We start from the raw sequence: 25564 nt of genomic DNA, 5'->3' as shown, positions 1-25564 counted from the left end.
ATAGTTAACAATACTATACTTGAAAGTTCCTAGGAAAGTAGATTTTAAAAGTTCTTAATACACACACAAAATTATAACTTTGTGAGGTGATGGATTTGTTAATTAGCCTTATTGTGATAAATCATTTTGCAACATATACACATATCAAATCATTATGTTGTAGACCTTAAACTAAGAAATGTTATGTATCAATTGTATTTCAATAAAACTGAACAAAAAGCTTTAAAAAATTTAAAAAAACAGAAATACCATATTGTCTGTACAGTACAATATAGTTAAAAGCCGTAACTTCAAAACCAATCAGACTTGAGTTTGAATCCCAACTCTGTCACCTACAGATAACCACCCACAAGTTATCTGCCTCTCATCTGCTACACACCCTATATATAAAATAATATAAATAAAGCACTATGAACAATACCTGGTACTTTTAAAGCAAAATGGTAGCTGCTATTATCACTATTTCCTTTTCTACTTAATATCATACATTTTCTTTGTTAATTTTTTTCTTAAATGTTACTCATAAAACATTTACCATAAATGTTATGGTAATGGCATATTGCACTGACGACAGTGTAATTCAGATAACTGACACAGTTGCTAATGAGGCAAAGCCTCATTGAGCAGAACTTTAATTACCCAAACTAGAATTACTTAACACAAATATGAGAAAATGTGCCACAACACGGCTAAACTCAAAAAAACTAAGTTTATCTAATTGTTATATGAGCAGAGGCATGTTATTTTTCTAACACTAATCTCTGAAAACTTCACCAATGTCAAGAATATAGCCATTTTTTCATTGAATTTATGTGAGAATAATATATATTTGACAAAACCTATTGCTTTCCCCAGAATCATTATGTGACAAATGTTGCTGATATTAACATAGTAATGACATTCCAATATTCAAGGAATCATATTTCCTGATGTATAATTAAGAGAATGTTGCCACTTGTACATTGTACAATGATTTTCTCCTCAAAATGAATAAATAATCCATCTGAATTCATTAAAAAATCATCATTCAAACTCTAATATCCCCAAACTACTCAAGGAAAATACATACATAGGATCAAACCATTCTCTTGCTACAAATTTTTTGATAATTCCACATGACTGGAAAATCCAAATTCATTGTTTTGATATTCAAAACCTTCAATAACTTGGTTTCAACCTATGATAATCACCCTCGCATTCTACCATAAATCACACCATCTACTCTGTATTCTCCCATGAAGCCATGCCTGATTATGGATCAATCCATAAACACATCCTGTACTCCCTTGCTTCTATCCCTTCAATCGTGCCCACTGTCTCACATTCTATCATCACGTCCTGCTCACCCTCTCAATTATTTATTTTTTTCAAGAACCCTGAAAAATTTCCTTCTCTATGAAGAGTTCCTAAATCTTCTGCAGCTGGAATTAATCATCCTTCCCCAAAATGTTAATAGTATTTGCATTATGTTTCCTTTGTGGTACACATGTCAACTTTTAATTATAAACATTTACAGATACAATTATTCTCATAAATAAAGTATAAGCTTAATCATTTTTAATCCCCAAAGCTTTAGAACAGCTCCTTGAATATAACAATTATTCAATATATTATTGAATTTTATTCAATCACATGCCCTACAATCATTATTACCAGATCCTGATAAGAAAGAATGTAGAGGAAAAAAAAGATTACAGTCACAAGCATGCCAACAAAGGGCAAATAGATTAACATAGAGTATTTCAATGCAAGAAGTGAAGTCAGTACTCCAACATAGTTGAAAATGACTCAACCAATCAAATCTTAAAAAGTTGTAACAGTGACATATATCAAATTAGCAGAAGTGCCAAGTACCAGCACTATAATTACTGCAATATTTCAAATACTGAACAAGAGAAACACATCACTAATACAAACCAATATCTAAAAGAAATATTAAACATAATGTTAATAAACTACTTATACCAAATTAAGCAATCATTTACAAATATCAAGTAATTTTATGTAACTCATTCTTCTAATATAAGAAAAGTTGTTTTTTTGTTTTTGTTTTCTTTTTGGTTGCACCACAAAGCTTGCAGGATCTCAGTTCCCTGACCAGGGATTGAACCCGGGCCACGGCAGTGAAAGCCTGGAATCCTAACCACTAGGCCACTAGGGAACTCCCCAAAGATTTTTTTTTTTTAATATGCATGTAGTTGCACAGAAGAATGGATATTTTGGTAGGCTGAAAGTTTTAAAAATTAAATTGCAAAAGCAATCAATATCATAGAATGATAAAAGATACACTTTTTGGAAATGATTTGATGGGGAAAATGTGTGAATAATTACAGTCTAGTAGAGGAAACCCCTGAATTGTCTACACCACTAGTATCATTCGTTTGTTTTTGTTTTTGTTTTGGTCACACCAGGCAGCATGAGGGATCCTAGTTCCCCGACCAGGGACCAAACTCGTGCCCCCTGCAGTGGAAGGGCAGAGTCCTAACCACTGGACCGCCAAGGAAGTCCCTCATTCATTTGTTTAATAATTACTGAGCACCCGAGGATGTGGACATAAACCTTCTCTAATTGGGTTGATAGTCCAAAGTCTCAAACAACTGTGTGACCTCTGGTATCTCTCTTCTGCTGTTGGTAACATCTTCTTCCTCCCATGGCTCACAGCATCTCAACACGGGAACCCTGACAAAGACTTCTATCCCTACCCCAAGGGCTTGCTCCTTTTCGATACCCTGCCCCACAAGTTCCAGCTGTTGCAGTACCTCAGAGCAGCAGGACCAGCCGGCTATGCCTGGCTTCTGCCTCCTTTATGCCTCAGTAAAAATACTAGCCCCAGCCAGAGAGCTGGGGTGATTAACGAGCTCATCTCAAAATGTTTTCCTCCTCTCAAGGATCTTGGGCCTGTGCTATGTGTACTGACAAATATCTAAAAACGGATGCTTTGTGTATTTTGCCCATTTTCATAGTGACTTACAGTGGTAGGGCACATCTAGTACCAGTTATTCCATTATGGACAAAATCAGAAGTCAGGTTGAATGTTTTAAAAATGAATTAATTAAGCAAGAAATTCTGTAAACTGGATAGTAGGTTTTAAAAGATTATTTGTGAATTCTAATTGTCATCCTCATAGGTAAAAGAAACCAGTTAAAGGGTACCAATTGATTTAAAAAAAAAACAACAGCGTTTTTCAGTTTTTCAGTTCATGAAAGGTAACAGAGGGAAGCAGATTTTTTCCCCACCAAAAGAAACAAAAATCACTTAATTTTTATGAACCTAAAGCTCCTGGGGCCTCCCTGAACTGTTTTTTGTTTTTTTGTTTTTTTAATTAATTTATTTATTTAATTATTTATGTCAGTGTTGGGTCTTCGCTGCTGAGCGTGGGCTTTCTCTAGTTGCGGTGAACGGGGACTACTCTGTTGCGGTGTGCGGGCTTCTCACTGTGGTGGCTTCTCTCGGTGCGAGCACGGGCTCTAGGCACGCAGGTTTCAGTAACTGCAGCATGCAGGCTCAGTAGTTGCGGCACATAGGCTCTAGAGCACAGGCTCAGTAGTTGTGGTGCACAGGCTTAGTTGCTCTGCAGCATGTGGGATCTTCCTGGACCAGGGATTGAACTCGTGTCCCCTGCATTGGCAGGCGGATTCTTAACCACTGCGCCACAAGGGAAGTCCCCCTGAACTGGTTTTAAAGCTGTCTTCTCTTCCAAGCATTTCCCAGTTCTTACAATCAGAACCCTTCTCCATGATCACATAGGACTTAGTGTTCACAGATTATACCATAACTATATTTTCATTCAACTTTACTTTTTAGCTTTTCTATGTCTTTCTCCCTTATTTGGCTGTAAGATCCTTAAAGATAATTTATAGTTTTGCATCTTCCTTAATGACTATAATAGTGCTCTGTACACAGAAAAGCTTTAATAAATGTCTTCTGAATTGTAAAGTTGTATGAGAAAATTCATCATAATGTAATCATTTTCGTTTTCCCTAGTCATTTTAAAGCTACTTTTAAATGACTTTTCCTTCCTCAGGGAAAATCCAGGATTTACAGTAAAATCATCTACCCCCTAATGTTTAAGATTAAAAATATACTACCCTATTTCATCTTCCTTGATTTTGGTCTTCCTTCTGGACTCCAATCATAAAACTCTGGTTTTCTACTGTTGCTAAAGTCTACCACTTTTCAGTTTTTGTCTGTTTAAATGTTTTTCTTCGGCTCTTTTCAGAGAGGCTGCACACTTTTCCTTGATTTACTGCATGCATGAAAGAATTGTTTGTTTTGAGAAACAAAGCAACCATTAAGTATGAATATGAAATCACCCATGTCCTTTGCCCCACAGTGAACTTGCAAGCAAGTCTTTTGAGCTGAAAGTCTTGTACTAATAATTACTGATATAACATTTTTAATAATATTCAATGAATTTAAGTAAATTTAAGTAAAAAGTCATGCAAAACACTAAAGATACCACTCTCTTCGGCTCATGATTACTATATTTTAAAAGTAATTTGTCTGAAGCAGTTTAGTGATACTTCTTACCCTTTTTTGTTTGTTTGTTTGTTTTGGGGGGTATTATACCTATGATGCTTAAGAACTCAGAGTACATGGTTCCTAAAAATAAGGACTGGAATAAAATACTGAGAAGTGTGTTGTGAAACACTGTAAATAGCTTCTCCATGTCTACATTTTAACACTGCTGAACTGTATGTACATTCCATTATCAGGTAAAAAAACCTTTACTTTCATTTGGTTCATACTGCTTACAAAGGAAGCAAAAATGTTTAATATATTCTCTTGGAAGTTATAAAATCTTTTTGGGTAAATATAACGTAAGATGTCTAATAAAACCAGTCTTATTTGGGGAAAAAGAATGGTCTTAATTTTTTCAGTGTGTTATACAAAGATCATTATTCCGTACTTTGGCTAATTGTAGCAACACAACTTCACATCACAATTAATTATACCATATTTTAAAAATATAAAAAAAAAATAAATAAAAAAATAAAAATATGATTCAATTTAAATGACTGTAAACATATAATCCATTACGTACATAAAATAATTGTCTTATCTTAATCCCATTTGTGGTATTCAGAATAAAATGGTTTGAGTAGGATGGGGATGAGAATGAGGATGACTGAGAATTGGCAAGTGAGATCTTTCCAGGGTGGTAGAAATGTTCTAAAAGTGGATTGTGGTGATGTTTGCACAACTCTGTAAGCTTATATAAAATAATTTACTTGTATACTTAAAATGAGTGAATTGTATGATATGTAAACTATACTTTAATAAAGCTATTATAATTTTCTAAAGAAAAAACCATGTATGAACATATTTTGTGCTAATTATACTCAAAGGAGTAACATGACTCAGCTTTCTTAAAAACAGAACATTTCAGTATAATATTTCAATATGGAAGACTATGTGTAACAAGAGGACAATACACATTCTTTTCAAGAACACATGGAACAACTAGCGAAGAGGACACATATTTGGGTTCATAAAACAAACTTCAGCAAATTTCCAAAGACTAAAATCATATAAATGAAACGTACGTATTAGTTGAAAAGTAAATTTAAAAGCATTCAAAGAAGAAATATAAAATATGAACTCTCTGAGATCTATTTAAAATTTTATATTTATAATTTTTATTCAGAAAACACTCTAGGCTGCAGCTTCAATGCTGAGTTCTTGCAAATATTGAAGAAAAAAATTAAAATTAAGAAAAAACCCACTAAAGTAATCTATCCAGTCAATAAACAAATAATAAGCCCTAAAAGGAGATGGGGGTAGTAGTACCCAGACATGCAGCAATGTATTACCTAAAATGTCCATTCCCCAACCAAACATTGAGAGACATAGAAACAGGAAAATATGACCCATACATGGGAGAAGAAGCAGGCAACAGAAATTGCTAGTGAGAGCAATCAGATGTCAGATTTAACAGAAAAAGACTTCAAAGCAGCCATTAAAAACATGTTCAAAGAATTGAAGGAAACCATAATTAGAGAAGTAAATAGAGTTATGATGACAATGTCACATTAAATAGAGAATATCAATTAAGAGATAGATACTGATATATAGGAAAGTGAAGAGAATAAATTCTAAGAGTTCTAATCACAAGAAAAACTTTTTTTCTTTTATTGTATCTATATGAGCTGATGGATGTTAGCTAAATCTATTACAATAATCACTTCACAATATATGTAAACCAAATCATCATGCTGTACTCCTTAAACTTATACAGTGACATAGTCAATTACTTCTCAATAAACCTGGGAAAATAGTAATAGAATTAGTATTTTAAAATATCAATAAAATTAAAATTTAGTATTATTTTTTAAAAGAGAGAAAGATACTATAAAAACAATCCAAATGGAAATTCTGGAGTTGAAAAGTACAATGAATTGAAAAATTCTCTATAGGGTCTCAACCGTATATTTGAACAAGCAGAAGAAAGAATTAGCAAATATAAGATAAACAGATAAAGATTATGCAATCCAAAAACCAGAGAGAAAAGAGAGTGAAGAATGATCAGAGCCTCAGAGAAATGTGGGAAACAATTAACTGTACTAAGGTATGAAGAATGAGAATACCAAAAGCAGAGAAGAAAGAGAAAAGAAAAGCAAAGTATTCAAAAATTTAATGGATGATAAGTTTCCAATTTATTGAAAAGCATTAATTTACCTATTCAGGAAGCCCATGAACTTGAAGAAAGATAAAAGCAAAGAAATCTACAAACAGAAAAGTCATAGTCATGCTGAAAGCCAAAGACAAGGAGAAAATCTTAAAAGCGGCAGAAGAAAAACGACTCTTTACTTAAAAGAGAACAATAATAAGATCAACAGCAGACTTCTCATCTGAAAATACGGAGGCCAGAACACAGAGGAATAAAGCATTCAAAGTACTCAAAGAAAAAATTATCAACCAAGAATTTATATCCAGCAAATCTAGCTTTTAAATCTAAAAGGAAAATAAGATACATTCCCAAATAAATAAGAACTAAGATAATTTACTGCTAGCTGACCTACTTCACAAGAAATAACAAAGGGAAGTCCTTCAAGCTAAAAGTGACAGCAATTTCAATCCACATGAAAAACAAAGAGCACCAGTAGTCATGTGGTTATAAAAGATGGTATAAATGCGTATTTATTCTCCTTTTTCCCTCGTAACAGATTTCAAAGCAATTTTATAAGATAATGTGTATATAAAGTATGGTTTTGCCTATAACATAAAAATGTAATGTATTTGCTAATAACAACACAAAGGAGGTGAGTGGGAAAGCTATATTGAGCTAAGGAAACAAGTCCAGGTAGTAAATGAACAAATGAGGAAATCCATAAATGAAAAATGAGGTTAATATAACAAAAGCTATATACATAGTTGATTTCCTTCTCTCAGCTTCCTTAAAAGACATTCAACTATATAAAGTAATAATTATAATAATGTAATGTTGGGTTTGTAACCAACATTGTAATGTGTACTATGTAAAACTGTATCACAAAAAAGAAGAAAAACAAAATATATCTATAAGAAGTAACATCTGTATATCTCACTGGAATTAAGTTAGTATAAATCTGAAGTTGATTCTGATAAGTTAAAATTTAAATGGTAAGTCCTATAGCAACCATTAAGTAAATAAGTAAAAGAAATAGAGTGAAAAAATTCATTAAAGATACAAAAACGCTACAATAGAAAATATTCATTTAATTCAAAAGAAAGCAGTAAAGAAGGAATAAAGGAATTAAAAAGAACATGAGACATAGGTAACAGACAGAACGACAGATGTAAATCCAACTATATCAGTAACATTAAAGGTGAATGGAAAAACAATCTGCTCAAAAGGCAGATGTTATTAGACTGGATAATAAAACAAGATCTAACAATGTATTGTCTATAGGAGGCATACTCTAGATTCAAAGTCAAAAACAGATTCAAAGTAAAAGGGAAAATTTATCAACCATCCACAAGAAAGCTGAAGTTGCTGTACTAAGCGAAAACAGACTTTAAACAAAATATGTTACTAAAGGCAGAGTGACATTTGATAATAATAAAAGAATCAATCCACCAAGAAGATAATAACATATGTGCATCTAACAACGAGGCACCAAAATACATGAAGAACTTGACAGAAATGAAGGAAGAAACATTAAGACAAGTTAAGATTAATAGTTGATGACTTCAATTCCCAGGTCGAATAGTGGATAGAACAACTAGGCAGAAGTCAACAAAGAAACATAAAACTTGAACAACACTATAAAGTGATCAGACCTAAAAGACATCTCTATAACACTACACCCCACAACAGCAGAATATACATAACTCTTAAGTGTACATCAAACATTGGATAGAGCAATGTTAAGCCATAAATCAAACCTGATTAAATTTACAAGGGTAAATATAATACAAAGTACCTTCTCTGACCAAAATGGAATCAAATTAGAAATCAATAATAGAAAGAAATTTCATAAATTCAAAAATATTGTGGAAATAAACAACAAATTGCTAAATAAAAATGTGTCAAAAAGAAGTCAAAAGGGAAATTATAAAATGTTTTGAGATGAATGAAAATAAAGGCACAAATGCCAAAACATAAGCAGGTAAAGCAGTACTTAGAGGCAATACTGTAAGTGTTTATATTAAAAAAGACATCAAATCAACAACCAAGTCTTCCACCTTATGACACTGGATAACAAAAGAACAAACTAAACATAAAACAAGCAGAAGGAAGAAAACACTAAGAATTACAGGAAAAATTACTGAAATAAATAAGAAAAACAATAGAGAAAACACAACAAAAACAAAAGCTGATTCTTTGTAAAGATCAAAATCGACAAACCTATACCTAGACTAATTAATATGTTAATATTATCTCAATAAATGATCACCTTAATAAACATGGAAAAGGCATTTGACAAAATCCAATACCCCTTTATTTTAAAAAGTGTTCAGCAAAGTAGGGATAAAATGGAGTTTCCCCAATCTGATTAAAAGCATCAATGAAAAACTCACAGATAACAACACATTTAATGCTAAAAGACTGAAAGCGTTCCCCCTAAGATCAGTAACAAGACAAGGATACCTGTGCTAATGTTCTGTTCAACATTATACTAGAGATTCTAGATAAAACTATTAGTGCTAATATTTTCAGCAAGACTGCAGGATACAGAATCATAACATAAAAATCCATTGTATACACTAGCAAAGAAAATCCGAACATAACATTTATAAACAACTCTATTTATGAAAGCATCAAAAATAATAAAATACTAGAGAATAAATTTAACAAAAGAAGTCCAAGATTTCTGGCATTTGACTTATGGCAAAAAGTACAAAACCTCTTTGAAAGAAATTAAGAAGACATGAATAAATGTAAAGACATCCCATGTTCATGGATTGGAGGACTTAATATTGTGTAGTTGGTAAGATTCTCCAAATAAAAGATTCAACACAATCTCTATCAAAATCACAGTTGGGTTTTGTTGTTATTGTTGTTGTTTTGTGTGGGTGTTTTTTTTTTCCAGAAACTGACAAGTTGATCCTAAAATTTATGTGGAAATTAAAGGGACCCATCATTTCCCAATTTCAAAATGTGTATGAAATGTCCAGAATAGGCAAATCTATAGAAACAGAAAGGTTAGTGATTGCTTAGAAATGGGGTAAGGAGTGAGAGAATAAAAAGTTGAGAGCTAAAGGGTACAAGGTTTCTTTTCCGAGATGGTAAAAATGTTCTAAAATTCACTCTGTTGATAGTTGCATATATCTGTGAATATACTAAAACCATTGGATGATACATTTTAAATGGGTGAATTGAATATATGTGAATTATCTCAATAAAGCTGGCATTAAACAAAAAAATAAAACAAAAAAATAAAAACAAGAAAATTAAAAACAAAGAAATGAAGCTCTTTTCCTCTTACTATTCCTCCTGCCTTCCTGAAAATTCATAAAGCTAACAGGTAGGGCTAAACAAGGCAGGGGTTTGCACTAGGGGTAGAGGTGAGGAGCTCACCTGGCAGTGGCCAGCAGGGTGGCAGAGCCCTGAGCTGAGTCAGGAGCATAACCAGGCAACATGGTGTCAAAGTCCTAGAGAGGTGACGAGGGTGTCCACCCAACAGGGTTATTAGCCAGGCATGGGAGACAGAGAATGAACAAAGACTGAACAAAGAACGAACAAAAACTGTTCTGTTGAGCAGACTAAAGATACATTATAATGTAAATGTTGTGAACTAGATCATTTTCCTAAAAAGGACATTATGGTACAATTAGCAAAATTGTGATGGAGTCTGAGAATTAAATGGTAGTAACACATTGATGTTAATAATTATTATATAAAGGAATACAAACACAATATTCAGGGATGATGGAACATTATGTCAGCAATACTCTCAAATGGCTCAGGGAAAAAACTGCTTACTACTGTGCTTGTAACTTTTCTGTAAGTTTTACTTTATTTTTAAATTTAAAAATGAGAAAGAAAAAAAAAGATGAAGATTCAAGAGAAAGTGACAAATATTAAAGATAAGCAAAGTAAATCAAACATGTATAGTCAAGTCTCTGAAGAAAACCAAAGCAAGGAAATAGAACAAACAGTGAACAGTATAAAAAATTCTTTGAAATATAAAAAGATACAAAACTGCATACTGAAAGTGCATACCACTTAAATGAGAAATCAACTCAGAATATTTAAGACATATTTAGCAAAATTGCTGAATTTAAACAAAATCCTTTGAACATGTGGGCAAAAAGAGCAAGTGACTTACAACAGAAAGGATATTAAACTGTCATCAGACTTTCAACAAAAATACTTTAAGCCAGAAGAAAATTAGTAACATATTTGAGATGTACAAAGAAAGGTTAGTCAAGGATTTTATAGCCAAGCAAATGGCTGTCAAACATAATGGTCCCTGATAAACTAATACTGAAATGCAGTTCTCAAAAAACATTCTTCCCATGAGTCCTTCCTGAGGAATAAACTATAGAATAAGCTTTAGATAGGCAAAACACATCAATGTAAGGAATGTGATGAACCTTAAATATATAAGCACTTTAAAACTATGACTAACAGTTAAAATGAGAGAGAATAATATGTAATAACTATGTGCATTCACAATGTAGTTAATCCCTTGTATTAGTTTGCTAGGATTGCCATAACAAAGTACCAGAGTCCAAGTAGCTTAAACAACAGAAATTTATTTTCTCACAATTCTGGAGGCTAGAAATCCAAGATCAAACTGTCAGCAGGGTTGGACTCTGAAGCCTCTCTCCTGGGCTTGTAAATGACCCACTTCTCCTTGCTGTATCTTCATGTGTGTCTTCTGTGTGGGTCTGTGTTCTAATTTCCTCTCCTTATAACATTCATATTGTATTAGGACCCACCCTAATGACTTCACTTAACTTTACCTCCTTAAAGACCCTATCTCCAAATAGAGCCACATTGTGAGTTATTGTGAGTTGGAACTTCAACATATGAATTTTGGGGGAACACAATTCAGCCCATAATATTTATACTTCAGAAATTAAAAATGGCAAGGAGAACAGAGAGAGCATATGAAAAACAAACTAACTGTTTTCAGTAATTATGTCTGTAGGGTAGTATTGGTAGTGTAGTTCTTAGACTGTTATATGTGTAATTACAGGCTTTTCGAATTCTAACATCCTCCGTGTACTTGCCAACAAGAAGTCTCAATGTGGAAGAAAGGAGATGCAGATTTAACTAAGAGGAGGTCGAGATAAAACACAGCAAGTCCTAAATTTCCTATTAATAGAAACTTAAGATTCTTGGAGTACCGGCTGATTCCAGGACTGAAACAACAAAATGTTCAGGATGAACCAGAAACATCGTCATAGGAAATAGCAAGGAAGCTATCAAAGACTACAGGGTCATGTCAAATGGACTAAGAGACCAACTAGAAGAGATACCCAGAGTTGGAGCAATTTGAACTTTTAAAAGAAAAACACAGTAACTGCTGTAGATTGAAACACCTCAAATACATTTAAATCTAAAAGTTTATAATGACACTTTAAAAACTGGAGATCTTTGAATAATGAGAAAGTGGCATTAGATTATATTATTTCCCCTCAGTGGTCATTAGGTACATTATTAGTCAGAGCTGCTAGAGGAGAAAGTTGTTAGTATATAGAAAATGTATATTAACTGGATAAACCCAGTAGGAATTACCCATTTTAAGACCAAGGGGTAAAAATTATTTGAATATGGGTAATAAAATAAGGCTCTGCTGAAGGCACTGCATTGGGGTAATAAAACTAGAACTTTGGAAAAACACAACACTTTTCTTGCCATTCACTGAAATTCTAGCATTCTAAATATAGTATAGCTATAAAGTAATATGCTTGATATTTTAAAGCAAATATACCTAAACAAGTATGATCAGAGTGGTGTATTTTGCAAAAGAATCCCCTTAGAACTACTCACATACATTCTATCACTCAAAATATTCCTTATATCGAGGATTTTTTTTTTAAAAAAACTATTTTCAGAATCTAGAGGGTTTTTTAAAGAACTTTATTAACAGGTGCTTGAAGTTTACTGACTTTTTTGAAAAAAAAATCATGTTGTGAACTTTTATTATATTACAAATTAAAAATAAGGTTCTTAAAATCTCAACTTGAACAAATATGAAACAATTTAAAAACCTTTTAAGTTGTATTGAGAAAAACCAGCCTTAAAAAAAAAAAATGTTTGTCATCATCAAAGAGTCTTTAAGTAAAGGTAGTAAAAACTCCAGCCTGCATAGGTAGTGCAGGTAATACTTCTAGCTATCTGGTCAAGGGGCAAAGAGCAAGCACTTGAGGTCTTCAGCTCCACTCTCCTTCATTTCTTATTGCTGAAACTTTACATTCATTTCTTCTTGTTGGATAGCTAAATCAGATGATGGTAGAGATGGGAAAAGTGCATTTACTCGGCCTCCGGCAAGACTAATTCTCAGCTGGTGGATCTGCTGCTTTTCTCTTTGCCATCTTGTACGTTAGGGTTTTCTGGGGGTCTGTACTGGTAATTGAAGCTACGTCCTTAACAACGCTGAGGTGGCTGCTGACCTTAGTCTCATCTCCTTGGTTTTCCCTAGCTCCTTCACTGTGGTCCTCTCTAGGCTGTCTTGGGTGAAGTAAGCCCTTGTGGAATGGTGGTCTATAAACCACGTTACATACTCTGTCTCACTGGTCTACCTTGCTCTCTTGCACCCTGGCTGTCAGCACCTTCCATCACTTCTCCCTGCACAGGAGGGTTGTAATACTGTGGTCGACATCCATAGGGTCTCCATGTAGTAAGATGGGCACAGTGGCCTGCTGTAGAGACTGGCCTTTGGGACCACTCTCCGATCCCTCATTCTTTCTCCATTCTCATTATTCTGGTCATTCTGCTGTTAATTGTGTAGAGCACCCCTATAATGTGGACGGTATCTATCATGGTTACATCTGCTGCATATTTACTGCCCGGCACTAGAACTCCACCGGGGCCTGGAACATTCGCTGCTTCCACACCCTTTTCTCCTTTTCTCCAGCAACATCAAACTCCAAGTTTCTCCATCTCTTACACGGCAAAGGTGCTTCCTGGAGTTATTCTTCTTTAGGGCAGACTGGTATACAAATACATCTTCTTTGGTGTTATTCCTATTGATAAAATCACATCCGTTTCTTACACTGAACCATTTTACTGTTCCCAAAACCTTCACTGTGATGGGTTTCTTGTCCCTGCAGGCAGGCGCTGCAGATGTGAAGCCACCGGGGCCACTGCTCCCCATGTTGTCGCCGGGCTGGGCCTCAGCCTGGATGCTCACGGTTGTAGTGATGGCGACTGGGGCCAGCTGAGGCAGCTGTGGCTCCTTGGGGAGATGGGGGTGCTACTCAGGGCTCCCTGGGGTCAGCTCTCCATTCCCACTACCAGCTGAACTCTACAGCATTTTAAATTATATTTTTGAAGGAGAACTGTCATCCCCAAGGGATTGATTTAATTTTGGAAAAAGAAAAAAGATTTGAAGCCATCCTTGCTGAATTAATAGGTGTCATAAAACCATCTTTCATCAAAAATACAGTTTAGCTCTAAAGTAACGAGAACTGTTTCCTAGTGTCACTTAAAAACTGACCATGCAGGCAATTCCAAAAATGAAATGCAATTAACTTGAAAAATGGTAGCATATTTTGAATATGTATATATCTTCCAAAAGAAACTGGCTAAAAGGGAAAATTATTTAAAATATTATAGTTTAAAAATAAAGCTTCCCTATTTTACAGAGCAAGTTGTTTATATAACCATATTTCAAAGGCACATTAAGTACATATTACTCAGATCCTTTTATTTCTATAAAATTTTTATTTACAAATGTACTAGACATAAAAATACGTGTGATACAGTAAAAGGAAATAATCAGGAAACCAGAAGAAACCAACTACATATAAACAGTTCCTCAAAAAGAAAAAAAATGATGGAAATGGAGCAGAGGAATATCACAAAAGAAGAGATAATGTCTTGGTATGAAATGTACTATAGCAGCGGTCCACAACCTTTTTGGCACCAGGGACTGGTTTCGTGGAAGACAATTTTTCCACAGACCAGCGGGAGGGAGGTTTCTGGATGATTCAAGAGCATTACATTTATTGTGCACTTCATTTCTGTTATTATAACATTGTAATATATAATGAAATAATTATACAACTCACCATAATGCAGAATCAGTGGGAGCTTGTTTTCTTGCAACTAGATGGTCCCATCTGGGGGTGATGGGAGACAGTGACACCTGAGGTGTGTTACTTAGGTCCAGTCTACTCCGTGATCTCATTCTGGTTGCTGTCACTGCAGAAAACCCTGCTTCACAAAGACAGGATGTTGGAAATGCAAGCAGGCTTTTCAGTGCTTTTGTGGCAATCTCAGGATATTCTGCCCGACTTTAATCCAGACGTATGGAGATTTGAAGTTGTCTCCAACATACTTTTAAGGCCACTGTCATTTGCCATCTCAGGCAGTTGATCCTCTTCTAGCATGGACAAAGTCGATTCACCTGGCTTATTCACGAATAAGTGAATCTACTTCCCAGTTCGGGGGTCTTTTGTGGTTGGGAAGTAATGCTCAAACTCCTCTGAAAGCTGAGATAGGTGATCATGCACCAGCTGGGAGCAAGAAGGCCCTGGCTCAGTCTATTTCAAAATCTCTGCTAATGTTTGAAACATGTCAAAAATCCCAGTGTTCACTCGTTGCCCCCATAATTCCAGTTTGGCTTAGAATGCAGCCACTTTATCTGCCGACTTGAACACAGTTGCCGTTCTCCCCTGAAGTCACAGACTGAGTTCGTTGAGCAGGTTGAATACGTCACACAAGTAAGCAAGTTTTGCGACCTATTCTGTATCACTGAAATGTGCTGCCAGTGGTGAAAGTAAGCAAGTTTTGCGACCTATTCTGTATCACTGAAATGTGCTGCCAGTGGTGACTGTTTTTCTAAAACAAATCTCTGGAGCAGCTTTCGGAACTCAAAAACTCTGGCCAGTGATCTACCTTTAGAAAGCCATCTCACTTCTGTGTATAAGAGAAGACGTGTGTGCTCTGCGTCCATCTCCTCACAGAGCTGCACGAACAGATGTGAGTTAAGGGCATGTGCTTCGATGTGGTTGATAATTTTAATCACATCCTGCAAAACGTTGTTAAGTTCAGTCGACATTTTTCGTCTAGCCAGCACTTCTCTATGGATGACACAGGGCGTAGACACACATTCAGAAGCGACCTCTTCGACCCGAGTAGTGAAACCAGAAAGCCGTCCAGTCACGGCAGCCACTCTGTCCGTGCATATACCAACACAAAATGACCAATTCAGTTTTCCTGATATGTAATCATTCAAAGACTGAATAGTTCTGCAGCTGTGGTGTTGGTTGGCAACAAAAGTGCACATAACATATCCTCAAGCACATCCTCCTGAAAAATATATCGCACAAAAACAAGCATTGTTGCCTTGTTGTCAACATCGCTAGACTCGTCAACCTGGATTGCGTACCACGGTGACTCATTAATCCTCTCTAACAATTGTGCCTCAATATCCTCTGCTATTTCGTCAATTCATCTAGTTATGGTGCTAGCTGAAAGAGGAACACGTGCCACCTTTTGAACTGCAGCCTCTCCTGAAAGTTCACGACAAATGTCCTTAGCAGCAGGCAGGATCAACTCTTCACCAACAGTAAAGGGCTTCTTAGCTTTAGAAATGTGCTTAGCCACTAAGAATGATGCTCTCAGTGCAGACACATTTGATGAAGTGGTGGCCTTCATTAATTGCTTCTGTTCTTCATGTTCACGTTTTTTTCTTTTGAAAAACTCCGAAGTCTTGTCTTTTAATGCAGGGTGCTTGGTCTCCATGTGGCGAAGCAGTTTTGAAGGTTTCATGGCTTCGTTGGATAGCCAGTCACCAGGTATTATACAAAGCAGGCTTGGAGAACGTGAATCACCTGTTGCAATGAACCCATAATTTAAGTAGGACTCTTGGTTTTTTCTTTTAAATGTAGCTTTCTTTTTGTTGGCAGTCTTAGAGTCTTCTGCTGTCTCATCATTGGGTCTTTCCCCCTTTTCAAATAAGCTCTCCAGCGACGTTTGATTTTTACTCATTTTGGCTAGGGTTAGCTTGTGGGCTTACCAAAACTGTGACTGAGACAAGTGTGCAGGGCAGGAAAGAGGCGCATACAGAAGTGGTAAATAAAATAATGGGCAGGCCACGCGTGGACTAAATTAAGTGTCGGATTCTGACTTAAAGCCCACCACCAGATGCAGCTGTATAATTGAAGTACATCGACTCACTTGCCACTATAAAGCCTGCCACCAGATGCAGCTTAATTGTCACTTGCCGCTCACTGATAGGGTTTTGATATGAGTCTGCAAGCAATTGATTTATTATGGTCTCTGTGCAGTCAAACCTCTCTGCTAATGATAATCTGTATTTGCAGCCAATCCCCAGCACTAGCATCACTGCCTCAGCTCCACCTCAGATCATCAGGCATTAGAGTCTCATAAGGAGCACGAACCTAGATCCCTCGCATGCACAGTTCACAGTAGTTCGTGCTCCTATGAGAATCTAATGCCACCACTGATCCGACAGGAGACTGAGCTCAGGCAGTAATGCAAGCAATGGGGAGCGGCTGTAAATACAGACGAAGCTTTGCTCGCTCACCCACCACTCACCTCCTGCTGTGTGGCCTGGTTCCTAACAGGCCACAGACCGCTTCCAGTCTGTGGCACAGCGGTTGGGGACCCCTGTACTATAGAATGAAACAAGCAAAACTAAACTATACGTTCAATTATAAAACATTTAATGCTTCTCTTTGAATTCTGAAAGGACACTACTGTCTTCATTAAAGTTTTTTTCCTCCCACTTCAACTAATTGCCTAAGGTGTGGTAATCAAGATTACCCATGACCTCCATGCTGCTAAATTCAGTAGCCATTTTTCAGTCCTCAATTTACTCAACCTGTCAGCAGCATTTGAAAATTAATCATTTCCTCTTCCTTTAAACACTTCCAGGACACCATACTATCCTGCTTTTTCCCTTACTCCCTTGCTCTCCTAATTTTCCTTTGATGGGTCCTCCTCATCTCTGCAACCTCCGAACACTGGCTTTCCCAAGGACTCATTACTCAGTCATCTTTTGTCTCTCAACTCACTTCATTGGTACCTAAATCCAGTCTTGGGGCTTTAAATCCTGTCTATATTCTGTCAACTTTAAACTTCTATCTCCAAACTACACTTCTCCCCTAAGCTCCAGACTTATCTCATTTCTCCATTTAGATGTCTAACAGGCATTTCAAATTTAACATGTCAAAAGCCAAACTCTTGATCTTCCTCCCCAAAACTTAGTCCTTCCAAGTCTTTCCCATCTCAGTAAATAACAAATCCATCAATTCCGTTATTCAAGCACTGGGTCACCTTTGAATCCTCTCTTGCTCCTTTACCCCATATTTATAGTGACAGAATATCCTACTCACTTTACTTCCAAAATACATCCAAAAGCTGTCCTCTTAGAGTTTTAGTTTAGGTATGCTTTATCAAAATCCAGTCAAGTCCCATTACTTTCCACTGCTATCAGCCTTGTCTAAACTACCATCATCTTTCACCTAAATATTTGCAATAGCCTTCTAACTAGTCTCCCTATTGCCACTGATGCTTTTAATATTGATATCAGATCAATCCTCTCAAGACTCTCCAAAGGCTTTCCGTCTCACTCAAGAGTAAATAGTAAAGTCAGAACAATCATCTGCAAGTCTTTAATTGATACCTGAATTTGTCTCATACTACTCTCCCTCTGCCTCTCTCTATCCTAGTCAAAAGGAAACACAGTCACAGTGTTTTTTAATGTACCAAGTCAGATCCTACTAATGCCCTTAAGACTTGCCCTCCCATTTGCCCTGAAAGCTCTTCCCCAGATGCACGTGGCTGGTATCAACTTCATCTCCTTGAGGTCTTTAGTAAAACCTCTTCTAATCACTCTATTTTAAACTGCAGTCTACCACTTTCCCTGTTTTTTATCTGCTTTATTTTTCAAATTGTACTTATCACCATCTAGCACATTACATATTTTTCTTTTTTATTTTGTTGTCTGTCTCCTCCCATGATAATGTACATCCTCCTTCCCCCCCAATAAAGGCAGGAATTTTTTTTATTGAAGTACAGTTGACTTATATTAGTTTCAGATGTACAACACAGTCACTGCTTCAATAGTTTTATAGATTACACACTATACAAAGTTATTATAATATTTTTTATAATATTCCTTGGGCTGTACATTACATCTATGTGACTTGTTTTATAACTGGTAGTGTGTACCTCTTAATCCCCTTGATCTATTTCACCCATCCTCCCTCCAGCAATCACTAGTTTGTTCTCTGTATCTGTGAATATGTTTCTATTTTGGTATATTTGTTGATTTGTTTTGTTTTTTAGATTCCACATATTAAGTAAAAAAATACAGTATTTGTCGTTCTCTGTCAAAGCAAGAATTCTTGTCTGTTTTATTCACTATCATATCCCTAGCCCCTGAACCCTAGGATAACAATGGCAAAAAACAATATTTAATAGTAATATTTACTAAAAGAAAGAATGACTGAAAAGAGTGAATGATTCTTATTCATATTCAGTCTCCATTGGCTTGCATTAATTTATTTTGTTTTTCCTTTCTATTAAGTATGTATTGAATATATGTTACCTTTGATTTGAAAAAGAGGTCTACAGCATAGGCTGTAGGGAATTTAAATAAGACTTACATTTCAAAAAAAGAAAATGATTTAAAATTTGTTAATTTTTTTGTCATGGCTACTGAATTTCAGTCAATATCATTATATTGCAGACACTTCATAAAATATGGAAAGTCTGCAACCATATAGCTCCATTTATATCCCCTCCCCAGAACCTACGTTAGAGTTGCCATATATATTACATTTATATACATTATAAACCAAAAAGACAGTGTAATAATTTTTTCTTTAATCAGTTTTATTTATTTTAAAGAAAATAACAGATAGGATATTTTATTTTTATCCATACAGTTATCATTCCTAATGGTCTTCATTCATTCCTAATGATCCAACTTTCCTTCTCCAGTCTGTAATGTACTTCTGGTAGCAACAAATTGTCTTAATTTTCATTTATAATACTTAAAGAATGTATTTGCTGAATGAAAAATTCTGGGTTGACAGGTTTTGCTCCAGCTCTATGGCTTCCCTGATTTCTAATGAGAAGTGTGCAGTTACTCAAACCATTCTTTACCTTATTTGTGTCTAGTTTTTCTCTGCTTGGTTTCAAGATTTTCTCTTTCCTTTGGTTTTCTGCAGTTTTACTATAATATGCCTTCTGTGGTACTCCTTGAATTTATTTTGTTTGGAGTTCACTGAGTTCCTTCCGTCTATAAATATAAGTTTTTCAACAAATTTGGGAAAGTTTCTACTATTATTTCCTCAAATATTTTTTCTGGCCCCTTCTCTTACTCTTTTTTCAATTAAAAATTAATCAATAATCATATGAGAAAGAAGTGGAAAATTTTATTCAAGCCAAATTTGAGGATTATAACCCAGGAGACAGCCTCTTAGTGAGTTCTGAGAACTGCTCCCAAAAGGTAAAGGGGGGAAAGGTCAAGTATATATGAGATTTTGGTGAAGAGGGTACATGCAACTAAACGCACATCTCAGTAGAAGGCTGATGCTAGTCATGAGGAACAGACATTTAGTTAATGATTTTAGTGCTTTTCTAAGTATGGGAAAATGTATGAGTTTGGGTTCATAAAACCTTCTCCTGAAAATATCAAACTATCTGAAGGCCAGTTCTGCCAGTTTTCCCAGAGTACAGAGTGTCTCACTCCTGGTCTCTGCCCTGAACTCCTTTCAGGGTGTATTAAAAGTCAGCAACTGCAGTGGCTAACGACTTGATTCTTGTAGAACTGGATGGTGGGCAACATTATTTTCCAATCCCTTCCTTTTCAGTTTGGGAGGCATTTCTTAACCAATTTGTCCCATGGCGCTAGGAATACTCAGTCCCATGTCAGGCGAGGATTTTGTTGACAGGCCACCCAATGTTCTGTTACTGGACTAGGTTCTGTTAACAGTAGCCAAAAGCCTGTGGACCTCCTGTCTCACTAGTCTGTTATGGTCCAGGAAATGGTTCCCTCTTGTTGTTTTTTCCCATATCTAGAGTTACACTATTACCATCACTGATCTCATATGACTATATATTTGGTCAATCATTTCAAGTCACCTAATCATCATTAATTTTATCTGAGGCTCAGTAACACATTTGGTAATACAAGGAACAATAATCTTGTAAAATAGGCAGAATACAAGTAATATAACTAGTATCATTAATAAGGTCCTAAGTATTTAGGCTAAGAACTTCTATTAGGTGTGGCCTAGTATCTCCAGTCTGTTCTGCACCAATAGCTGTCTTTAAGGGAAATAATACACTGGCATTGTATATAAAGTTCACCAAACATGTCTGCATGTACAAGGCAAGTAGTGGGTCATCATGACTCCTTACAGAATTGATAAAGGATTGTTATCTTCTAAGGAGTTATATGGCTGGCAATAGAAGGAGAAAAACTGATCTTTATGGTTGAGCAGGTATTCCTGCATTGGGGAGGTCTGGTTAATGTATAATGCAGATGCACAATGCACACTAGAAGGGAGAAAGGAGTCCAAAGGGCAGAGAAAAACCTTATGTTTAAATTTTTCTTGTCTTGCCTTCAAATGTGAATTTTTATTTCATCACTTTGCATATTAGATTTCAAGACTGTCCCATAAATCTCTTCAGTTCTTCCCCCCCAATCTTTTCTATCTCTCTTCTAATGTTTCAATCAATCTATATCTAAGTTCATTTATTTCTCATTCATGTCCATTCTGCTAATAAGCAAACAGTGGATTTCTTTTTACTTTAAATATATTTTTCAGTTCCAAATTTTCCGTTTGATTTTTTTATGTTGTGGTTGATAATTCCCACCTGCTAATTCATTACAAGCAAATTTTTTTACACTGCTGGTTATAAAAAGTCCCTTAAAGTCTTCATGTGATAATTAAACAATTCTAGGTTATCTTGGAGGTGGCATGTGCCGATTTTCTCTTCCCTTGAGAATCAGTCACATTTTCTTGGCTCTTCATAGGACGAGCAATTTGTGATGATATGCTGGACATTTTAAATATTATCCTGTGGAGACTATATTCTGAAAAATCCGGATGTTTTTTGTTTTGGGGGGTCATTTTCTTGTTTAAATACAATTACAGATTGTCATGTCTTCTATGTGTGGTGTCTCAGATCTCAATTCAGTTCCTGAAGTCTTATTTACAATCTACTATCCATTTATCATGATCATACAAGGTTTCATGGGTCAGCCATAGATTTTAACTGTGTTTTTTTTAAATACAGAATTCAGACTGTTTTCCGACTGCCTCTTTTCTGGGGGCCCATTAATCACCCTGTAGTGCTGGTTGCCCTAGTCCTTGTTACCTTAATTTTTCTGGCTGGGAAGCTGGTACATCAAAATAGAAAAATGAGAAACTCAGCCCATGCTGACCACTTGTTCCATGTTTTGACTCCCCTCTAAAACATCCCTGCTTTTTATTCAGTCTCCAAGGCCCTCAGGTGGATTTTTTCAGCATGATGTCCAGAGTTTTTACATGGTTATTTGTGGGAATATCAGTTTCTTAGGAGCTTTCCCTTCCATACGAGTTTTGGAAAATCTCCAAAGTGGATTTTTAGTTCTGGAGGTTGTTTTATACATTTTCTCTTATCAGTTAGGCTTTTATCCTAATATAATAAACTGTTAAAAAACCATGATGCTATCATTTTCTTGAATGAAAGACAGAACACAAAACTAAATACTGAAATATCTAGCAATGAAGACTAATTGCTTGACACATAGGTTATTTGATCATTAAGAAATCTCCAGTAATGATTATGAAATATCTAAACTTTGTTAAAATCTGTTTTGCAAGTTTATGTCAAAAGGCCACCTTATATATAAGACTTCATAATCTTGTAAACATTCAATAACTCCAACCAAATGGAGCTCCAAAATCAACTTAACTCAGAGTAAATTTTACTATACTACAGAAAGTTACAGTGAGAAAGTCTGTATTTTACAAATTTCTTCCAAACCTAATGAGTTATTTAACTGATTAGTGATATATTTCCTCATTTGCCGTTTACCAAAGATAACCAAATACAAAATATTCACTGACAAGTTACACTGCTCAAAACCACATAAAGAAAATTATTTAGCACTCTCATGATCCACAGGTCAAAATCACTTGAGACAGGCTTCACAGTATAGATATTCTGAAGACATTATTTGGGGGAGAATTAATTTATTTTATTTATTTTAAAGCCCAGATGTTGACACACTATCTACATTAAGCTCAGAATCATAGACAATACTCTCTGACCAATACAACTTTTTTATGCTGTCTCTTTTCTCCAGAGATTTTGAGGCAAAAAATATAAATACTGTGTTATTATATAACAACTAATGATGTAAGCTTCATTTGTAGTTTAAACCAAATTTCAACTAATTAATATGTCCTACATACCTTAAAAATTCCACTGTAACCCACTATCCCTTCATTCACAGGAAGTGACCTTGCCTCCTACTTTACCAAGAAAATTGAGACTATAATGTGTGAACCACCTCAGCCTTTTTCCCAGTCATAACACAACCTGATCTTCATTTGCATCCTCTGCACCTTTCCTTCATTTTCTGAATTTCCAGAAATAACTTTTTAATGTCAAAATTTTTGCAGATGCCTGTCCTGATAGTAATTGTACTTCTAAAATTTACAAGTTGAGAAAATACACATGCACCCATGGACTTACAGTCAACCTCCATTAACAATAAGGGGCCCAGCAGGCTATGCCTACAGACTGGGAACTTTCAAATCTTAATGAAATACATTTTCATGAAATGCCCAAAATTTAGAGGCATTTTCTTTTAAAAGTTCTGACTCTGATGTAGGTACTCTATTGTCTATGTTAGGATTCAAGGAATAGATTCTTTATCACTTGGGTACTTGTGTACAAACAAGGTGACACAGAGTTACTACTTATTTTCACTGTCGGTATAAAAGAATGTGATAAGAAAGAGCCATATGACAAATTACTAAGTTTGCAAAGTGGTTCAGAACAACGTTTGCTCCTTTCTGAATGGAGAATAATATAACTGCTTATGTTTAACCCTTTTTCGTTTTTGCTGCCAAGAAGCTCCCACCAATTCTGAAATTTCACTTATAGCAATCATACTGGATTTATGATTTGCACATCTGTATTTTCTTGATTTTCTACCTTTATTTATATTTCATTGGTTTGTCACTCTACTTAACATCATTCTGTTAGTGCTTGAAGAAAGCAACTTCAAATATTAATATGGAACAAGGCAAAGAAGTATGAAAGGAAGGCAAGTTGCATATTAACCCAAATATCTGAATTACAGAAACATTTCCATGCAAAGCCAACACATGGCCGAACTAGGACTCAAACCTAATAAAAGGACCTATGAAAGAAAAAGTGGCTGTACAAGCACAAATTCATTTCTAGGGATAGTAAAACAAATGAAATGATATGGACAAAAGATGGTAGCAAATACTGTCACCTTGACATAAAAATGACAGCACTATTGTCAGTCAATATTATCATGGTTATTAAAATCATTGGGAACAGAAATATCTTTTAATAAGGGTAAATTCAAACTGTTACTTATATGTCCAATATAGAACATAAAAATTTAAACAGAAATATTAATGCAAAAATACAAAGGCAAAGAAGAAATATTTTTAATGTTTAGTACTCCTTTTCTATAACACAATCCTCACATTGATTATTTAAACAGTAAGTTTAAAAAAAAAAAAACTCTTACATGAAAGACACGTGCTTCTTCAGAATTACAAATACTTTGACTTACACTGCAGAATTCTCTCTCAGCTCCAAACAGCTTGGGATATCACAATTCCTAATGTGACTTAAACAAAACTCACATATTTCCCCAGCCAGGTGTACTGCCCATTAAGAACTAATTCATATATGTGAATGTAATATCTTGCTTAAATAAATCTTTGTTTTTAAAGTCAAAAAACAGGAAGAATATGATAAATCACATTAAATAATTAGTTTTGCAAAATTAGGATATGCACTACTGTACCCACTTCCTTGCCTACTGCAAAGGACAAACAAGAATAGAAGCTAAAACAATAATTTCAGCTACATGTAATATTTTACATCATTTTCCTTCTAAATAATTAACTATTCTTTTTGAGTTATTTCTAACATTTCAATTGTTCGTAATATAATTTATATATTTCAAAATTTGAGATTTCAAATACCACATTAAGCAATATGGTTTTATAAAATATATTATTTCAGAATTATGTCAAGAAAAGCCACAGCTTCAACATTAGAAAACGTTCTAAAGAATAAAAAAAGTTCATGAAGGGAAAATACTTAAAAAGTGAAAAAGCACCTTTGAAACAAAATGAAACATATAATAATAACTCAGTTCCAAAATACAGAGATGACTTTTAAACCACATTGAAGAAAGTCTATCACTATATATTATATTGTATCACATTTCACACCTAAAACTTTCCATAGAATTTATAATAAGATGGTTTTACTACCTTATATCCAGGTCCTAACTGATGAATTGCAAATATCTGTGCAGGGTTGAGGGCTTCACTGAACACATACACGGCACCAAGTTGACCACAGAATACCCTATTTGCATCAGCAGTTTCTGAAGATCCGAGAAAGCACTTGTCATAGCTCTATTTTTAAAAAGTCATAAAAAAATAAAATGTTTTATTTTGTAATGACAAAATATTTAAGGATACCTGCCTTCATTGTCAGGAATACCATAAAGCATAAATAACAATAATACCAGAAGAAAGCAACAATTAAGACTCCATGGAGTATTTAAATAATAAAAAACAACTAAAGATTTTTTAGGGAAAGTTAATCAGTCAAATGTTTCATATTTATGGGCAAGCAAACAAACAATAACCACCTACTCAATAATCACCTGACCAACTTTCCAAATTCTATAGTTAAAAGCAAAATCTG

General features: G+C 35.0%; 1 protein-coding gene and 1 pseudogene across 8 annotated transcripts in view; both read right to left on the bottom strand.

The window, feature by feature from the left end:
* The window catches only part of NBEA (neurobeachin), a 608086-nt gene that overhangs the window by 507091 nt on the left and 75431 nt on the right, over positions 1-25564 (bottom strand). For all 7 annotated transcript variants that reach the window (XM_082365247.1, XM_082365248.1, XM_082365251.1 and 4 more), the window contains exon 8: positions 25123-25269. In XM_082365247.1, the coding sequence (XP_082221373.1) occupies positions 25123-25269 (147 nt within the window). The remainder of the gene's footprint in view (positions 1-25122; positions 25270-25564) is intronic.
* On the bottom strand, positions 5094-15372 carry LOC309615529 (Y-box-binding protein 1 pseudogene; annotated as a pseudogene). Its single transcript has one exon. The product of its transcript is annotated as a Y-box-binding protein 1 pseudogene (transcript).

Source organism: Balaenoptera borealis (genome assembly GCF_965194805.1).
Source record: "Balaenoptera borealis genome assembly, chromosome: 18".
In the NCBI taxonomy this organism is placed as follows: Eukaryota; Metazoa; Chordata; class Mammalia; order Artiodactyla; family Balaenopteridae; genus Balaenoptera; species Balaenoptera borealis.
Note: the sequence above shows the minus strand (reverse complement) of the source record. Positions and strands in the feature narration are given on the sequence as shown.